The sequence below is a fragment of the Podarcis muralis genome, chromosome 5, assembly GCF_964188315.1.
Source record: "Podarcis muralis chromosome 5, rPodMur119.hap1.1, whole genome shotgun sequence".
Lineage (NCBI taxonomy): Eukaryota > Metazoa > Chordata > Lepidosauria > Squamata > Lacertidae > Podarcis > Podarcis muralis.
Window position 1 is genome coordinate 94,411,453 of NC_135659.1, and position 17,187 is coordinate 94,428,639.

Genomic DNA, 17,187 nt, shown 5'->3' on the forward strand with positions numbered 1-17,187 from the left:
CAGCGACTGGGCTCAATAACTGGTTCTGCCCCGACTGGGCTAGGCGACTGGATCACTTTCAGAGACCTTCCAATCCTGGAAAACAGGTCTCAGTGCACTGGACTCATAACTGCATTGTGAGCACCAGACTCAGCAGAGTATGAAAAATGCGGAAGAAAGCTGTGAAGCATAACTTCTTTTATTTCTAATAGCAACTACAAACTAAAGAACTACTGGCTTGCAGGAGTGTTGCAGCTCCCACTCAGACATCTAGTCTCTACATAGATAAGACTCTCTCCACACACAGAGTCAGGCAGTCAGTCAGGAGCGGAAGAGTAGAAGATCAGGAGATTCTTGCAATGGGATGGGGTGAAAATATCAACACTCCCCCCCTCTAAAATGGTTCCCCTCCCAAAATAAACCACACCAGCTGTAAGAATGGTGCAGTTTGATCCGTGTCCCAGGAGCGTGCCTGAGGAAGTGAAGAGCATGGGCTATGTGCTGTTTACTCTGGCTTCAGTGCGCTCTCACTGCCAGTGAGACCTGGGGGTATAGGGCGGTGTATTACCGTATTATTATTATTATTATTATTATTATTATTATTATTATTATTAATAGTGTTGGAAGCCAAGTCCACAATCCATGCATCTCCTGTAGCGTCTCAATAAATGCTGCTGTTTGATGGGCTTTCCTTCAAACTAGGTAAAGGTAAAGGGACCCCTGACCATTAGGCCCAGTTGTGGCAGACTCATCTTGCTTTACTGGCCGAGGGAGCTGGTGTACAGCTTCCGGGTCATGTGGCCAGCATGACTGAGCCGCTTCTGGCAAACCAGAGCAGCGCACGGAAATGCCGTTTACCTTCCCGCCGGAGCGGTAGCTATTTATCTACTTGCACTTTGACGTGCTTTCAAACTGCTAGGTTGGGAGGAGCAGGGACCGAACAACGGGAGCTCACCCCGTCGTGGGGATTCGAACCACCGACCTTCTGATCGTCAAGTCCTAGGCTCTGTGGTTTAACCCACAGCACCAGCTTCCATCTAATTTGAAGATGTAAGATGCAATTAGGCTGAGGAATGTGCACTCGAGATAGCCGCTGCACATGTGTGGATAGAAGCGCATGCGCACATGTCAGATTCATGGAATGCAGTGTGTGTTGCAGGCCCCAGGAAGACAAATCAGGTAATGCACATCAGGTGAAGACATCCCTTTGGTGTGTACAGCATTGTAAAAATGAGACTTGTAAACACAGCCTTGCGGTGTTTGAAATCACAAATGTGATTTGGCCCTCCCAGAGCACTCTTGGCACAATGCCCTCCACCCCGCTTCCTTTTTGTCCTCTCTGATGTCATGAGGGCACCAGCTGCAGACCTTTCTGCAGCTTCACGGAGGAGGCGTATGAGGTCAGATCTCTCTCTCGGAAGACAGATCTGTCCCTCCTGTCTCAGAGAGGGAGATCCAAAGAATCCTATGTCCCTTTCCCCCCGCTGTGGCATGCTTCCAGGGACTGCAAAATTGCAACCTCAAATGGCATTTTTATCTGTGATTTGCTTTGTTTGGATTTATTGCTTTTTCTATTTATTTAAACTGACTTGGAATCATTCCCAGAAGACAATGTGTAACTATTTTAAAGCAAAGAAGTAGCAAAAAGACACTTGGAAATGAATCCCACCCTGCTCATTGGGACTTACTCTCGTCCCTAGTTTAGGATTGCTGCCAAAAATTGCAGTCCCGAAAGCATCTTCCTGGAAATAAGCCGCATCGAACTCAGTGCAACTTCCTTCCAATATGAGATCATAGAATCATAGAGTTGTAGAGTTGGAAGAGACCACATGAGTCCAATCGCCTGCAATGCAGGCATCTTTTGCCCCACGTGGGGCTCGAACCCACAACCCCGAGATCAGCAGTCTAATGCTCTACTGACTGAGCCACTATAGGATTTCACTGTCAATTTGCTTTTGTTATAATAAGCTACCAATAGCTTTGGGAATGAGATGCACCATACGATCCTGTACACCTGGCTACCCAGATGTTTTTGGACTCCAACTCCCATCAGGTTGCAACCAGCATGCCCAATTATCAGGGATGATGGTTCTTGTAGTCTACCAACATCTGGAGAGCCACAGTTCACTAAGCCCTGCCTTACATCCTTACTCAGAAATAACCTCTATTGAGGTCAGTGAGACTTGCTTCTCATATCTGTGTGTAGTACTGCAGCCTAAGAAATCATAGACTCGTGGAATTGTAGAGTTGGAAGGTAAAGGACCCCTGGACAGTTAAGTCCAGTCAAAGGCGACTGTGGGGTTGCAGCGCTTATCTTGTTTTCAGGCCGAGGGAGTCGGCGTTTGTCCACAGACAGCTTTCTGGGTCATGTGGCCAGCAGGACTAATCTGCTTCTGGTGCAACAGAACACCTTGACAGAAACCAGAGCGCACGGAAATGCCGCTTACCTTCCCACCGCAGTGGTACCTATTTATCTACTTGCACTGGTGTGCTTTCAAACTGCTAGGTTGGCAGGAGCTGGGACAGAGCAACGGGAGCTCACTCCATTGCGGGGATTCGGACTGCTGACCTTGTGATCGGCAAGCCCAAGAGGCTCCGTGGTTTAGGCCAAAGTGCCACCCGTGTCCACGAGGGTCCATGTGCTGAGGACACGGAGCTCTGTTTCTCTGCATCAGAGCAGCTTATGAACCCGTTGCTGGAAATAGCAATGGGATGGATGAGAGCCAACAAACTGAGGCAGAGTCCTGGCAAGACACAAGCCCTGTGGGCAAGTCTAGGAGGCAGATCAGTTGCCAGTTCTGGATGGGGTTGAATTCCCTCTGAAGGCACAGGTTTGTAGCCTGGGGGTTAGTTTTAAATCTGTCTTTGTCACTAGAGGCCTGGGGGACCTCAGTGGCTCGCTTCGACCTATTCTGGCTGCCACACCAGCCATGACAATTCGTGGACAGGGATAACACAGCGGTTCATGCACTAAATGCCCCGCAAGTGCCCTGGAAAAAATGGGACATCCTGTTTCTTTCCGGCAAGAGCATGGCGGCCATTGTGGGAGCCATGATTTCGGGCTGAGATCCCCCCCCCCAAAAAACCCCCCAAATCTGACCATGTGACTTGTGCAAGGCCAGGAAAACTTGCGTCCCGGTTTTGAGGCTCAACATATTGGGGTATGGGCCTAGCCGGGATGTATGTTATCTGCAATGGTCAGAGAGTTAAGTATTTTTATTTATTTACTTGATTTGGGGGGACGGGCAGGCAGCATCTACGTCGCTATGTGGAGGAGAGACCACTGCTGTCATGTAACAACTTTGCTGAGGGAATTGCATTTGGCTCAGGCCAAGCTAAGAACATCTTAAACTCCCTTATGCAGAGTCAGACCACTGGCCCATTTTGGCTCTTCTTACAGTAATAATAATAATAATAATAATAATAATAATAATAATAATAATAATTTATTATTTATACCCTGCCCACCTGGCTGGGTTTCCCTAGCCACTCTGGGCGGCTTCCAACAAAACACTAAAACACAATAACCTATTAAACATTAAAAGCTTCCCTAAACAGGGCTGCCTTCAGATGTCTTCTAAAAGTCTGGTAATTATTTTTCTCTTTGACATCTGATGGGAGGGTGTTCCACAGGGCGGGTGCCACTACCGAGAAGGCCCTCTGCCTGGTTCCCTGTAACTTGGCTGCTCACAGCGAGGGAACCGCCAGAAGGCCCTCGGCGCTGGACCTCAGTGTCCGGGCAGAACGATGGAGGTGGAGATGCTCCTTCAGGTATACTGGACCGAGGCTATTTAGGGCTTTAAAGGTCAGCACCAATATTTTGAATTGTGCTCGGAAACATACTGGGAGCCAGTGTAGGTCTTTCAAGACCGGTGTTATGTGGTCTCGGCGGCTGCTCCCAGTCACCAGTCTAGCTGCCACATTCTGGATTAGTTGTAATTTATATACCAGTTGTTGGTATATAAGTCGATATGCAACTCAGGACCAGCTTCTTGTCCTGCCCATTTTATCCTCACAACGACCCTGGGAGGTAGGTTGAGAGGCAATGACTGGCCCAAGGTCACCCAGTGAGCTGTATGACCAAGTGGGGATTTGAACCCAGGTCTTAGTCCGACGCTCTAACCACTGCACCACACTGGCTTTGACCTGTGGTCTCCTTCCCTCCACCCCACACGGAGTGCTGCTGGGGGGAGAGGGGCCAGGACTCAGGAACAAGGCAGCACTGCCTTTCGCCCCCTGTGTCCCCCTCAATGGGAACATGCCAAAAATGGGGGGCTGAGTTGCTCCCGACACACAATTCTCTAGTCAGGCGATCTGTGCATGCTCAGAGCAGTTTCCATGTGCTGTTGGCTCAGAATGTGACACCCTCTGACCTAACTCTTCAACACCAGTGTGTTTACTCTATGGTTACCAGACGTCCCCGTTTCCCGGGGACAGTCCCCGGATTTACAAATCTGTCCCTGGACAAAATATGTCCCCGGAATGTCCCCGGATTTATATTTCAAGATTTATTAGGAGGGAATGAATGTTGTGTGATCGGTTCAACGGCACAAGACACATCATATGGGGACTTCTGGCAAGGCAAAATGGTGGCTGCCACGGCAGCAAGCAGCTCCTGAAGCCAGCCAGAGCCAACTGCGCTACCAGGCTGGCTCTGGGCTGCTGAGACTGCTGCCGCCACTGCCGAGGGGGAACTGGGGACGCCCGGTGCGTCAACTGGGGGAACCACTGACCCCCCATAACCCAAACTGAGCTGGGAGCAAGAGCACCTGGCACCCAGCCGACTGCCCAGCGGTGCTCCGGGGCCAGGAAAACCCCAGAGCCGACGCAGGGAGAAGGAGGAGCAGAGAAGGAAGAGAGAGAAAGAGGAAGGAGAAAAAAGAGGGGAGCCCTGAACTTGCTGTGCCGCTGCCGCTGAAAAGGAGAGGCAGGAGAGCAGCGGGAGGGCAAGGACATGTGGCCGAGCCCACTCCATAGCGGCTAGTGCTCCAAGAGAGCAGGCCGGTGCCCAGATTAAGGCTGCGCAACAGAGGAGACCACAGAAGAGAAGATATTACTTCTTGATTTTTTAAAAAATAACTTTTTTTCTCTTAAAAAATCTGGCAACCTTAGTTTACTGAGCGACAAGAGAAAAGCACACTGCACATGCTCAGGGGCACTGTGTCCTTGGTGATTACTTTCCACGGGCCCTGTCACAACCCAAGGGGCTCAAAGGTTCTAGGGATGGTCTCTCTGGCAAATGCCACCTATGAGCCAGGATGAGTTCTTGCCGTGTCCTGTTGGATTCATCTAGCGACCCACCAGCCCACCAACCCTGGAACCCAAATTCTGTCCCTCTGCACAAAAGCCCTAATTTCACCTGCCGGGTGAGAGGAAAGGCAGGACTGGAAACAGGTGTGTCAAATCTAGGAGCCACAACAACACAGCTTTGATCTACGGGATAATTTGCACAGCACTTTCTAGTATGTGTGCGGGATCGACGGCGCGGCTTCCGAACCCTTCTGGTGTTAGGCTCAGTGATGGAGCATTATTGACTGCCTGCTACATGTTAAAACAATATGAAAATGATATGCAGGTGGTACTTAACGCCACATAAAATGCCAAGATCTATAAAACCATGTTCGGTAAATGTTGGAAATGTAAACATACCTAAGGGTCTTTTTTAAAATATGTGGTGGATGTGTGGAAAAGTGAAGGGTTTGGGGAAAATGGCACGCAATGAAATGAAGAAAATGTTAAAATTGGTTGCTACCCAAAAACGTGAAGCTTTCCTTCTAGTGGTAATAGGGGCAGGTGTCCCACAAAGAGGATGATTAAACTATTTATGTGCGCAACAACAACAGAAAATGGAAGAATGGCTCTTAAAACTAATGGAGAAATGATGAAATTGACAGCAAGGGTAAGAGATCAAAATTATGAACTTTTTATTCAAGAGTGGAGACCCCCTTTGGGTTATCTGAGGGAGTATTATAGCCAGATTAAGTTGAAATTTAAGTAGTGGAAGGCAACTGACAGCAATTGTAAGAAAGGAAATAAGTATGAGATATAAATATGGTGCATAATGCAGCAGGGAAAAGGGTGTGAATAGAAACATCATGGAGGTAAGGGTGGAAAGTCAAACCGTTAAGAGAAATATGTTTGAAAGTTGAAGTTAATTTGTTAAAATCTCTGAAATTTAATACAAATGTCAATTTAAAAAAAGGAGAGATGGAGCGTTATTTGAACCTGGGTTTCACTGTGGCTTACGTAAATGTCCCAGCCTCAGAAGACGTGAGGTAACAGAAAGTCATGTCTAAATAGGGTCCGACAAGTCCATCTGCCTTCGCTTCCCGAACTTCCTTCTGCCTAGGAACTGCATTGGAGAATAGCACTGGCTTCCTCTGGTTTATGAGGAAATTGGTGGCTTTGTGACAGCAGCACCGGCCAGTCCCCCCTCTCATCTCAGACCTATTTGCGTAAGCAGCAACCAAGCCACCTCACGCTAGGGGCAAACATTTTCCTATTTGGCAGACTGCGAAGCGAAGAGATGAGACTGAATGTGGACACACAAAGGGGACCAACAACCAGTAAGCAATTCTTTCCCTAGACATATCCCCATCCTTTGGTAGTCATTTGGCTAGCCATAGTTATTATTTAGAAATCAGACCAATCATAACCAAGATGCTTTGAGGCCGACCCTTCAATCAAGAATGAAAAGAGGGTCTCCTGTCTGTCTTCCACATTAGACACATGTCGACCGTGATGTGTTGATTAAATTTGGTTGGTATAGATCTATTCCTGATCTTTAAATTGAAAAAGAATAAAAAACAGCTTTTTAAATATCAAAGTGATGTGCACAAAAGAATTAAGAACACACAGATGCAAATCAGCAAAACTAGTATACATAGCTACATTATTTATTTTAGGGGGAAAGTGGCAAATTCTTAGAAATGTTGCTTGATCTGTTAACTCTTTTCACACCCAACAGCTCACAAAATCTTAGAATCACACATAGAGCTGTGTCATGTAGCCCATTCCCGCAATGCAGGAATAATAATGATAATGATAATAATAGAAATAATAATAATAATAATAATAATAATAATAATAATAATAATAAGTTATTATTTGTACCCCGCCCATCTGGCTGGGTTTCCCCAGCCACTCTGGGCAGCTTCCACAAAGACCAAAAATACACTAATATGTCATGCATTAAAAACTTCCCTGAACAGGGCTGCCTTCAGATGTCTTTTAAAGATAGGATAGCTGCTTATTTCCTTCACATCTGAAGGGAGGGTGTTCCACAGGGTGGGCACCACTACCGAGAAGGCCCTCTGCCTGGTTCCTTGTAGCTTTGCTTTTCACAATGAGGGAACCGCCAGAAGGCCCTCGGAGTTGGACCTAAGCGTCCGGGCAGAACGATGGGGGTGGAGACGCTCCTTCAGGTATACTGGGCCGAGGCCGTTTAGGGCTTTCAAGGTCAGCACCAACACTTTGAATTGTGCTCGGAAACGTACTGGGAGCCAGTGTAGGTCTTTCAAGACCGGTGTTGTGTGGTCTCGGCGGCCGCCCCAGGCACCAGTCTGGCTGCCACATTCTGGATTAATTGCAGTTTCCGGGTCACCTTCAAAGGTAGCCCCACGTACAGCGCATTGCAGTAGTCCAAGTGGGAGATAACTAGAGCATGCACCACTCTGGTGAGACAGTTCGCGGGCAGATAGGGTCTCAGCCGGTGTACCTGATGGAGCTGGTAGACAGCTACCCTGGACACAGAATTGACCTGCACCTGCATCATCCAAAATGACTCCCAGGTTGTGCACCTGGTCTTCAGGGGCACAGTGACCCCATTTAGGACCAGGGAGTCCACCACACCAGCCCGCCCCCTGTCCCCCCAAAACAGTACTTCTGTCTTGTCAGGATTCAACCTCAATCCTGCCCACTGCCGCTCTTGGGTGGGCTCGAACCACCAACCTTCGGGTTAACAGCCAGATGCACTGACCCACTGTGCTATTTATACTAGGGAAGGTTCCCTTCTGGAGATGTTTGGGTAAGACACTTTCTCCTGTTCTTGTTGCTTCTTCCTCACCCCCCCCAAAAGCCCACACTCCCCCAAACCACGTTGCACAGAACCCACATCATCCTGGAAGCTTTCGGAAACATCTGAACGGTGCTGGGGCGATAGCTGGCAACCCGCAAAAGACTCGGATACTCACGGCTGCTGCGCAGACGGTTCCTGGCTGAGCTTGCTGATGTAGTTGGCCGGCACGTAGCCCATTACTGGGTCCCCCGAGAGCCGCCTTGCTAAGACATACCCTCCCTCTTCTTTGAGGACGCAAAGCTTCTCTCCTCTGTTGACGCTCAGCTCATCTGCACTCCTGGCTGTGAAGTCGTAGAGCACCCCAAAGAGGGAGAAAGCGGGTTCTTCGGGGTCGGGATCCAGTGTGGGGTGTAGGGATCCGTCAACCGGCTCCCAGAACTCCAAAGGACAGCTGTTGGAAACCCTGTGGGGCAAAAATTTGTTCCAGAAGGTAGTGAGGAAAGCAAAGTGTTTCCTGAGGAACTGGTCCATCCCCTTCCTTTTTCTGCAGAATTTATCAAGGAGGGTTTAGCTTTGCTATTCCAAAGGGCTTCTCAAAGGTGACACAGCCTTCATCGCTGCCCTCTTCTTCATCAGCTGCCTGTATCCAGGGACGCCGTGAGCTCCCCCGCTCCCCAAACCGATAAGAAGCAATATGAGATGCCGGCTTGGCGCTGGAACATCTGAATGTGCTTCTAGGCTCCCGGGAACGCCCAAAAGTGAGACCTGAGAATCTGGTGTAACTTGTTCACTGCAAGCCCAAGTCATGGGTTCAGGCCTGCCAGCACATCCGCTGAGGGCAGTTGCAGCTGGAACTCACTTAATTACCGGCTCTGCTCATGCTCTGAGCGCCACTCAAATTAGCACTCATTTCCACGGTGTTGCGCAGAGTGTGTTTAAATTCACTTCTCTTTGGCATGGCGCCAGCTGCCTCATTTTCAAAGCAGAAATCGAGGGCAAACTCGAATTCTGCAAATTCTAAGAAGCTTGGCCAGAAGAGACATAAACAGTATCTTAAGTGTTATCATACATCCCGTCCGCTCTAATTTTTGTCAGTGTGATAGTTTTATACTACACGCCCTAAACATAGTCTCCAGGTGTGCGTACCTGTGCACAAATGGACAGCATCTCAAAAGAACTATGAGCAGGGCCATGGATGAAGTGTGCAGAATATTCTGTTATACAAATTCTAGATGCTTTTACGCCTGCGTGCTTTGGCTCCTGTCACACTGCATCATGGGCTTCGGAGTCCGTGGGAGACTGTAAAGCCCATGATGCAGTGTGAGCGTACACACATTGGAACATATAAGATCTGAGCAATATGCATTTCCGCCCCCCACTGTGTACTTAGGTCACACTTCCAAATGTCATGTGAGCTTTCCATTACGCAGAAGTTACATTGCGTTCAATGGGATTTACTCCCTAATAAGCTGATAGTGCCACCCTATAGATGCCCACTCAGAAGCAATTGTGCCACAGGGGCTTTCTACGAGACTACAATTCCCATCACCCCTGACCACTGGTCCTGCTAGCTAGGGATCATGGGAATTGTAGGCCAACAACATCTGGAGGGCTGAGGTTGAGGAAGCCTGGCCCAAGCCAACAAAAATGAACCATGGTGCTACTGCCAATGGTCCATTTCTGTTGACTGTGGTTTCTAACTACCCCCTGATATCACCCAAAATATCAGGATGGATAAAAGAAAGAACTTCTTTACATGGGGCATAGTTAAAACTATGGAACTCACTGCCACTTGATTGGCTTTAAAAGAAGACTGGACAAATTCATGGAGGGCAATTGGTCTATGCTCCTGCCACCATGCTCAGAGGTTCCAGGAGGTTCTTATGGTCAAATCCTGCTTGCTTGTTGGTCATTGTGAGAACAGGATCCTGGACTAGATGGGCCAAAGGCACGATTCAGTAAGGCTCGTCTTATGTTCCGATGTTCACCTATTAGAGAACACGATTTCATAGTGGGAGAGAGTTTTTGCAGACCTTGCCCATGGCTCTTGTTTGACGTCTGTTTATAATCTGAGGAGTGTGTGTGTGCGTAAACCACCTAGCTAGCTGAGCATGCATTTCACAGCTTTGCTCTGTAAAACTGTAGCGGATCCTTTTAAGTTACAGGTAGGTAGCTGTGTTGGTCTGCCGTAGTCAAAACAAAATTAAAAAATCCCTTCCAGTAGCACCTTAGAGACCAACTAAGTTTGTCATTGGTATGAGCTTTCATGTGCATGCACACTTCTTCAGATAGAACTGAGCATGCACACAAAAGCTCATACCAATAACAAACTTAGTTGGTCTCTAAGGTGCTACTGGAAGGATTTTTTTTTAAAAAAAAAATTAGTTCCTTTTAAGGAGAAGAGTGCGAGAAATTTGCTCGAAGCACACCCAGAGACACCACACACAGAAATCTATTTTTCTCCACATATAGTTTTATTTCCAATAATGTAGAAATCCAGAATTTTTTGAAAGCTTTTCTTGTCGATCACCTTCCCGCGGTCCAACTTTGGGTTTCTGGCTGAAGGAAACTGGAGGGCGGAATCAGAGAGGCGCTGCATTGCTAAGCTAAACAAATTACACCTACGGGTTTCTCGGCTTGAAACCTTGGCACAAGCAAAAAAAAACCATGCACGTGTTGCATCTAACAAATAATTATGTGTGGAGCAGTGAGATATCTCCACGGCTTGGGCCATCTCTCTCCTGGGAGGAAGGTACACCTGGTATTTTGCCTGGCACAATCCTATTCTTCCTGCTCCCTGACAGGAAGTGATCGCATACTAGAAGCAGCAGTATCAGGGATGCAACAGGAAATGGACTGTGGTTCTAAGATCACCCAGTTCCTCTTGACACCATCCAGCCACTCAGAAGAAACTAGAATTTGTGGATAGGATCCACCTCCCTACCACCCCCTGCTGGCAGTGTCCTCAGAACATAGCTATCAACTTACAGATTTGAAAATAAGGGACCAGCAGCCAAAATAAGGGATTTTCAAGAGCACAGGGAGGTTCAACTTCTGAGCCCCTCCGAGCCAAAGGCAGAAAGCCCAGCCAGCAGCCAAACGAAGCCTCAAGCAGTGGTTCCCACAGCGCAGCAACCCAGGAAAGGGGATGCAGCAAGGAAAACTACCGTCACCTCTCCACTGGGAAGTGCTGAGCAAAGGCAAGTCCCCAGGCAACGCGGATGATTTGATCGGCACAAGGCATGCAAGCTCCACCCCCCCAGTCGTTCTTAGACTCCTTATTGGGTGAGCAACACAGCCAAGCAACACATTTGGAGCCTCCCTCTTCCCTGGCTGGCAGGGAGGGAGGGAGAGGAGCTGCTTCCTTTTCCTTTAACATCATCAATAAGGGACAGCAGTGGGACACAGCACTGGGATAAGGGACTTTCCCACCAAATAAGGGACGGTTGACAGCTATGCCTCAGAAATGCCAGAATTTGTGCCCATGTGCAAGAATCGAGGAATACTGAACACAAGGGCTATTTTTCTTGGAAAAGAGGTGCCGGAACTCACCACGAACGCCTCCCTTGTTCCTCTCAGAAGTCTCGAATTGTAGGGGAATGAACACAGTAGGAACACGTTAAGGTAACCAGGAAAGGACAAATCAGTAATCAAGAAGCTCAATGCTTTTAGCACCACTGCTTGCAATCCCTTTTAGCTGAAGAGTCAAAGTCAACCTGAACCCAAGAATTACATGGAGCATCATAAACTAACACAGTGGATGGAGCATAGCACCATTTTTTAAAAAATAGCACCTCAAAATAGACAGAGCACCACAAGTCCAGGTCAAACCCTGGTTTTGTATTTCCAGGATAAGCTTCAGAGTAAACTCGCAGTTGCAATAAATACAGAGGAGATGTCGTACTGGTTGGAGCTTCAGCAGCAAAGTGGCACAAGGGGTTAGTGTAAGTTTACCAGATTTTTTTCAGTGAATCCGGGGACACTTTTCAACTTCAATAGGAGCGGCAGGATTTTGTCAGGGGACTGATTTGTAAATCCGGGGACTGTCCCTGGGAAACAGGGACGTCTGGTAACCTTAGGTTAGCGTGTATTGTAGCTAACCAGAAGGTTGGTGGTTCGAGCCCAACCAGGGATGGCTGCGGGCAGGGGCTCTGTTTTGCCTCTGGGCCACCTAGCAGGATGCAGATCCTGCCTCTTAGGTAGCTTCCATGGCACAATGCCACAGTTATGCCTTCTCCCCAGCCACCGCGGAGAGCAGGGGACAGCAAACATTTTCAGCAGGGGGCCGGTCCACTGTCCTTCAGACCTTGTGGGGGGCAGGACTATATTTTGAAAAAAAGAAATGAATGAATTCCTATGCCCCACAAATAACTCAGAGATGCATTTTAACTAAAAGCACACATTCTACTCATGTAAAAACACGCTGATCATCTGCAGGCCAGGTTTAGAAGGAGATTGGGCCAGATCCGGCCCCTGGGCCTTAGTTTGCCTACCCAAAGTATTGCTGAGATGGTGCCTAGAGAGCCCTAGCTCCCAGGCAGACCTGCAATGCCCAGGATTATTTCTGGAAAACCATGACAGCTTCGTGGTTTAACTCTGTAGCGTCTGCATGGGCTTAGGATGTTGACCCAGGGAATCCCTACGTTTGCGCATTGGCTGCAGGTGCTAAGAGGGAAGAAGGCAACTTGCTCATGTTCCTATAGGATGGGGAATGATGCAGCAGGTGGGGTAGGGGGAAATCGGTCCCTGCTTCCATGTGCTTTCGACTCCGGTTTCCTAATCACCACCCGTCTGCAGCAGGCCAGGGCAGGCTGAGGGCTCTTCCAGGCGACCAGTTTATTGAGCATCCATCCTGACTTGTTTGCAGAGAGATTAGACCAAGCCTCTGTACACATTATGGGATTAAATGCAGCTGGGTTGCTTCTTTATCTCAATTTGGATCAAAGGTGGTTGGGGGGGGGTCTAGGGTTGCCATGTGTCCTCTTTTTCCAGGACACATCCTCTTTTTCAGGGGCAAAATTTCTGTCCAGGTAGATTTTTTTTTAATTTGCGAAAATGTCTCTGGCTATACTTTCTGGATGAGACATAGACATAACTGGTGGTTGAAGATTTGCTTTCCTCTTCCCTTCTCCTGCCCCCCTCAGCAATATATCACAGCATCTATAGCCTACATATAGTAAAGGTAAAGGTACCCCTGACCATTAGGTCCAGTCATGGCCGACTCTGGGGTTGCGGCGCTCATCTTGCTTTATTGGCCGAGGGAGCTGCCGGGTCATGTGGCCAGCATGACTAAGCCGCTTCTGGTGAATCAGAGCAGCACACGGAAATGCTGTTTACCTTCCCGCCAGAGTGGTACCTATTTATCTACTTACACTTTGACGTGCTTTTGAACTGCTAGGTTGGCAGGAGCAGGGACCGAGCAACAGGAACTCACCCCGTCGCAGGGATTCAAACCACCGACCTTCTGATCAGCAAGCCCTAGGCTCTGTTATAGTAGGGGTATTTAAAACGAGGGTGGTCCTAGCATCCTCTTTTTTGCTCGTCAAAATATCTCAACCCTAACGTCAGCAAAATGCAGTATTTCTTAAGGGATGTCGGAAGGGGATTGCTGCCAGTGTCATGTTCACGCTGCTTCCCAAACCAGTGGCGGGAGCGCACTGCTTGCAGAGTGAACAGAACTGTGTCCACAGCTCAGATGTTGTGTGTTGGCACCTGTCCGTCTGATGTTGGCTATTTAATGCTCTTTCACTCTGGGGAGATGAGACAATGTTGGCTGCTTAATGCGCATTTGCTCCAGTTTGCTTGTGGGGAGGTTAGATGGCGCCGACGCAAAGCCAGTGTTATCCCTCGCCTTCCGGTATATAGAATCATAGAACTGTAGAGTTGGAAAGGACATCTCCAGGCAGGGCTGAGAGAGACTCCTACCCGAAAACTGGGGAGCCACTGCCAGTCAGCACAGATCTACAGGGACCAATGGTCTACGGCACCTTCCTATGTTGCGCCAGAGCTCTCAATCAACTTTGATTACTCAACCTGAACTTGCCAGTTTGTGAATGAAACAGCAACAGTCTGGAAGCGCCCTGAGATTGTTTGGGCAGGTTACGGGGCACCTGAACGGAAACCAGATCTGCATCAAAGAACAGTCTGCGGAGGTGTTTTGCTAATGAGAATCCTGCTCACCACACCATTGGCAATGTGCTTTCCATGCACCAGCCGACTAAAAGCCTCCAGGAAGTTTTGGGTGGAAGTGTCTTTTGTCGAAAAGGGCAGAAGCAGCTGTTGGAATGTAGCCCAGGGAGAAGCATGTTCAGCATTGGCTCAAGTCTCCAAGCAGGTTTCCACCTGGTTGGGGCGTTTCTTTCAAAATTTCACCCGTAGCTTCGGAGCGATTGTTGAGAAGAAGGAGCCTAAGGGAGAGTTCAGCCCACCTTTTCCGGGCTATGCTTTTCAACACGGCTGGCTTTGCACCTGGCATGGCAATGGGGCCGTTTCTGACAGACGTGCCCCTTCTTGTTGGATGCCGCTGTCAAAAGCTCTTCTCGGTTCATCAGTTGCTCAGCGGTTCGGATTTCTCCCCCGCCACCAGCACGTGTGCTCAGCAAACGTTGGCTTTGCTCGGGCCCCAGGTGGGTCTTTGAAGACGGCGCTTTGTGACGGCGCCTCTGCGAAAGGTTGAATCGGGCAGGATGGCTTGCAAAAAATGGGAAGGAGAGCTTCCCCGGGGGTGACGGGATTTATTCTAAAGCAGCGCTCACCATTCTTAGCCAAGCGCTTTAAAGAGAGGAAGCGTTGCCCTAGGAGATTCCAGGAGGAAACTGATCTGGACAGTGTAGAAGCCAAGAATAAGTCATTCCTTGATGAGGCAGGGGGAAGTATGGGGATCTGGGGAGTCTGTGGCTTATCAGTGCAGTGGGCGAGGGGTTCAGAGAAGCGCAGTAGTCTGGAGAGGCATGACCAGATTTCGACGAACCCGCGGTCGTAATGATGCTGACACGGAGGGTCTCAGTTGAAGGAAAATGGGCTTTTCTTGGGGGGGGGGGACAGCTAGTGCATCTTGACGACAGTTCGCGAAACAGCCTGAGGAAGACAAAACAGGGCAGAGGTGCATTAAAACTGAAGGCAGGGAGTTTTTTCAAGGTGGCACATTAAGTCCTGGTTGTGGAGCAAAGAGCTGGTTCCTTGCAGGCTGGGAAAACCTGCGTTTGCACAGGTTCCCGCTCTGCTGAAGCTGACAGCCAGAAGCTTTTGCCCTGGCGATACCCACAGGACACCTAAATATGATGCTGCAGTTAATTTGGGTGAGCTCCAAAATATTAGTAAAGGTAAAGGGACCCCTGACCATTAGGTCCAGTCGTGACCGACTCTGGGGTTGTGGTGCTCATCTCGCTTTATTGGCCGAGGGAGGCGACGTGCAGCTTCCGTGTCATGTGGCCAGCATAACTAAGCCACTTCTGGCGAACCAGAGCAGCGCACAGAAACGCCGTTTACCTTCCCGCCGGAGCGGTACCTATTTATCTACTTGCACTTTGACGTGCTTTTGAACTGCTACATTGGCAGGAGCAGGGACCGAGCAACGGGAGCTCACCCCATCACGGGGATTCGAACCGCCAACCTTCTGATCAACAAGCTCTAGGCTCTGTGGTTTAACCCACAGCGCCACCCGTGTCCCTCCAAAATATTAAATCATGTTAATTAAACGTAATTGTATTTCAAGAAATACCAAGCCCATTGGCAGGGGTACATCTCACTGATCAACCGCGAAGAATTCTGCCTGGAGATTTTTGCTTGCAGCCCTGGAAAAATCCCCCCCCCCCCCATTTAAGAAAAGCTGAAACTTCACGGGAAGGTGGCTGAGCCCGAGAAGCGTCCTACTGCACCAGACCAAATAGCTCAGTCAGTAGAGCATAAGGCTCTTAATCTCAGGGTTGTGGGTTCGACCCCCAAGTTGGGCAAAAGATTCCTGCATTGCAGGGGGTTGGACTAGATGACTCTTGGGGTCCCTTCTAACTCTACAGTTCTAGGATTCTATGAAATGCCTGTCTAGGCCATCATTCCTTCTCCAGTGGCCAGTCAGATGCCAGAACCCATAAGCAAGGCAGAAAGGGGTGACAAGCACACAAGAACATAGGTTTGCTACCGCAGAAGGTGCTCTTGAAACTCCAGCTGCCTTCAGCAACTGCCCCATAACACACACACAACACACACACACTTTCAGCATGGATTTTCTTCTCACATGAGCACCGTGCAGAGTGGGTCATCTTTTCCTCAAGGCGGCTCCACTCTTCTGCTGCCAGCCATATCTGGCTGTGGTGCTTCTTTGATGCTGTCTCAGTTGACTTTCCAAGCCGTTAACCTGACAGCGGAGGAAACAAGAGAGTTCATTAACGGATCAGCAACTGCATTCAAAGACAGGGGTGCAATCTGTGGCCCTCCAGAGATTCTTGGTCTACGTTTGGCACCAGCTTGGCTGTAGGAGTTGCTGGAAGGAGGCATGCAAGGCACCATCCAACTGCCTTAGGGATTTGTGTAGGGTTTACTCCTCAGCCTTTTCTCCAACCAAAAATCTCCCACCAGGCAGCGGAGGTTTAGGACCAGAATTTGCCTTCTCCTACTGTTATGTACTGAGTTGAATAGGATTCAGAATGCAGCAGTCTGATTGGTCCTAGAACAATAGGATTCAGAATGCAGCAGTCTGATTGGTCCTAGAACAATAGGATTCAGAATGCAGCAGTCTGATTGGTCCTAGAACAATAGGATTCAGAATGCAGCAGTCCGATTGGTCCTAGAACAATAGGATTCAGAATGCAGCAGTCTGATTGGTCCTAGAACAATAGGATTCAGAATGCAGCAGTCCGATTGGTCCTAGAACAATAGGGTCCAGAATGCAGCAGTCTGATTGGTCCACAGGAGCTACCCAATCCAGCTCCAGGTGGAAGTGAATCTGCAACCTGATTGGCCTACAGGTGAATCCCGGAGTTAGCCAATCACATGGGGTCTATTATGTAAATAATGTATATAAAGCAGACATTCTGGGGGAACTTCCATTCCTCCTCACCACTATGAGCTGAATAAAGAGCATGAGATCCACTCTCGACTCCGAGTATATTTCACCTACCTAGATGGACTACCTTCCCAGGTTGATGATGCCCATCTGCCCCTCACTTCCCTCTGGTAGAAACCAACTTCTTGAC

At 48.8% G+C, this 17,187-nt stretch overlaps 2 protein-coding genes across 2 annotated transcripts in view; both read right to left on the reverse strand.

Annotated features, from left to right (window-relative positions):
* SRMS (src-related kinase lacking C-terminal regulatory tyrosine and N-terminal myristylation sites) overlaps positions 1-9,488 on the reverse strand; it is a 45,136-nt gene extending 35,648 nt beyond the window's left edge. Inside the window, exon 1 of the mRNA XM_028735449.2 lies at positions 8,172-9,488. Coding sequence (XP_028591282.2) covers positions 8,172-8,527 — 356 coding nt within the window. The 5' untranslated portion in view covers positions 8,528-9,488. The remainder of the gene's footprint in view (positions 1-8,171) is intronic.
* Positions 9,489-10,449: 961 nt separating this feature from the next.
* The window catches only part of LOC114599758 (peroxidasin homolog), a 66,190-nt gene continuing 59,452 nt past the window's right edge, over positions 10,450-17,187 (reverse strand). Inside the window, exons 22-23 of the mRNA XM_028735450.2 lie at positions 16,230-16,349; positions 10,450-15,073 (exon numbers count right to left, since the gene is read on the reverse strand). Coding sequence (XP_028591283.2) covers positions 16,251-16,349 — 99 coding nt within the window. The 3' untranslated portion in view covers positions 10,450-15,073; positions 16,230-16,250. The remainder of the gene's footprint in view (positions 15,074-16,229; positions 16,350-17,187) is intronic.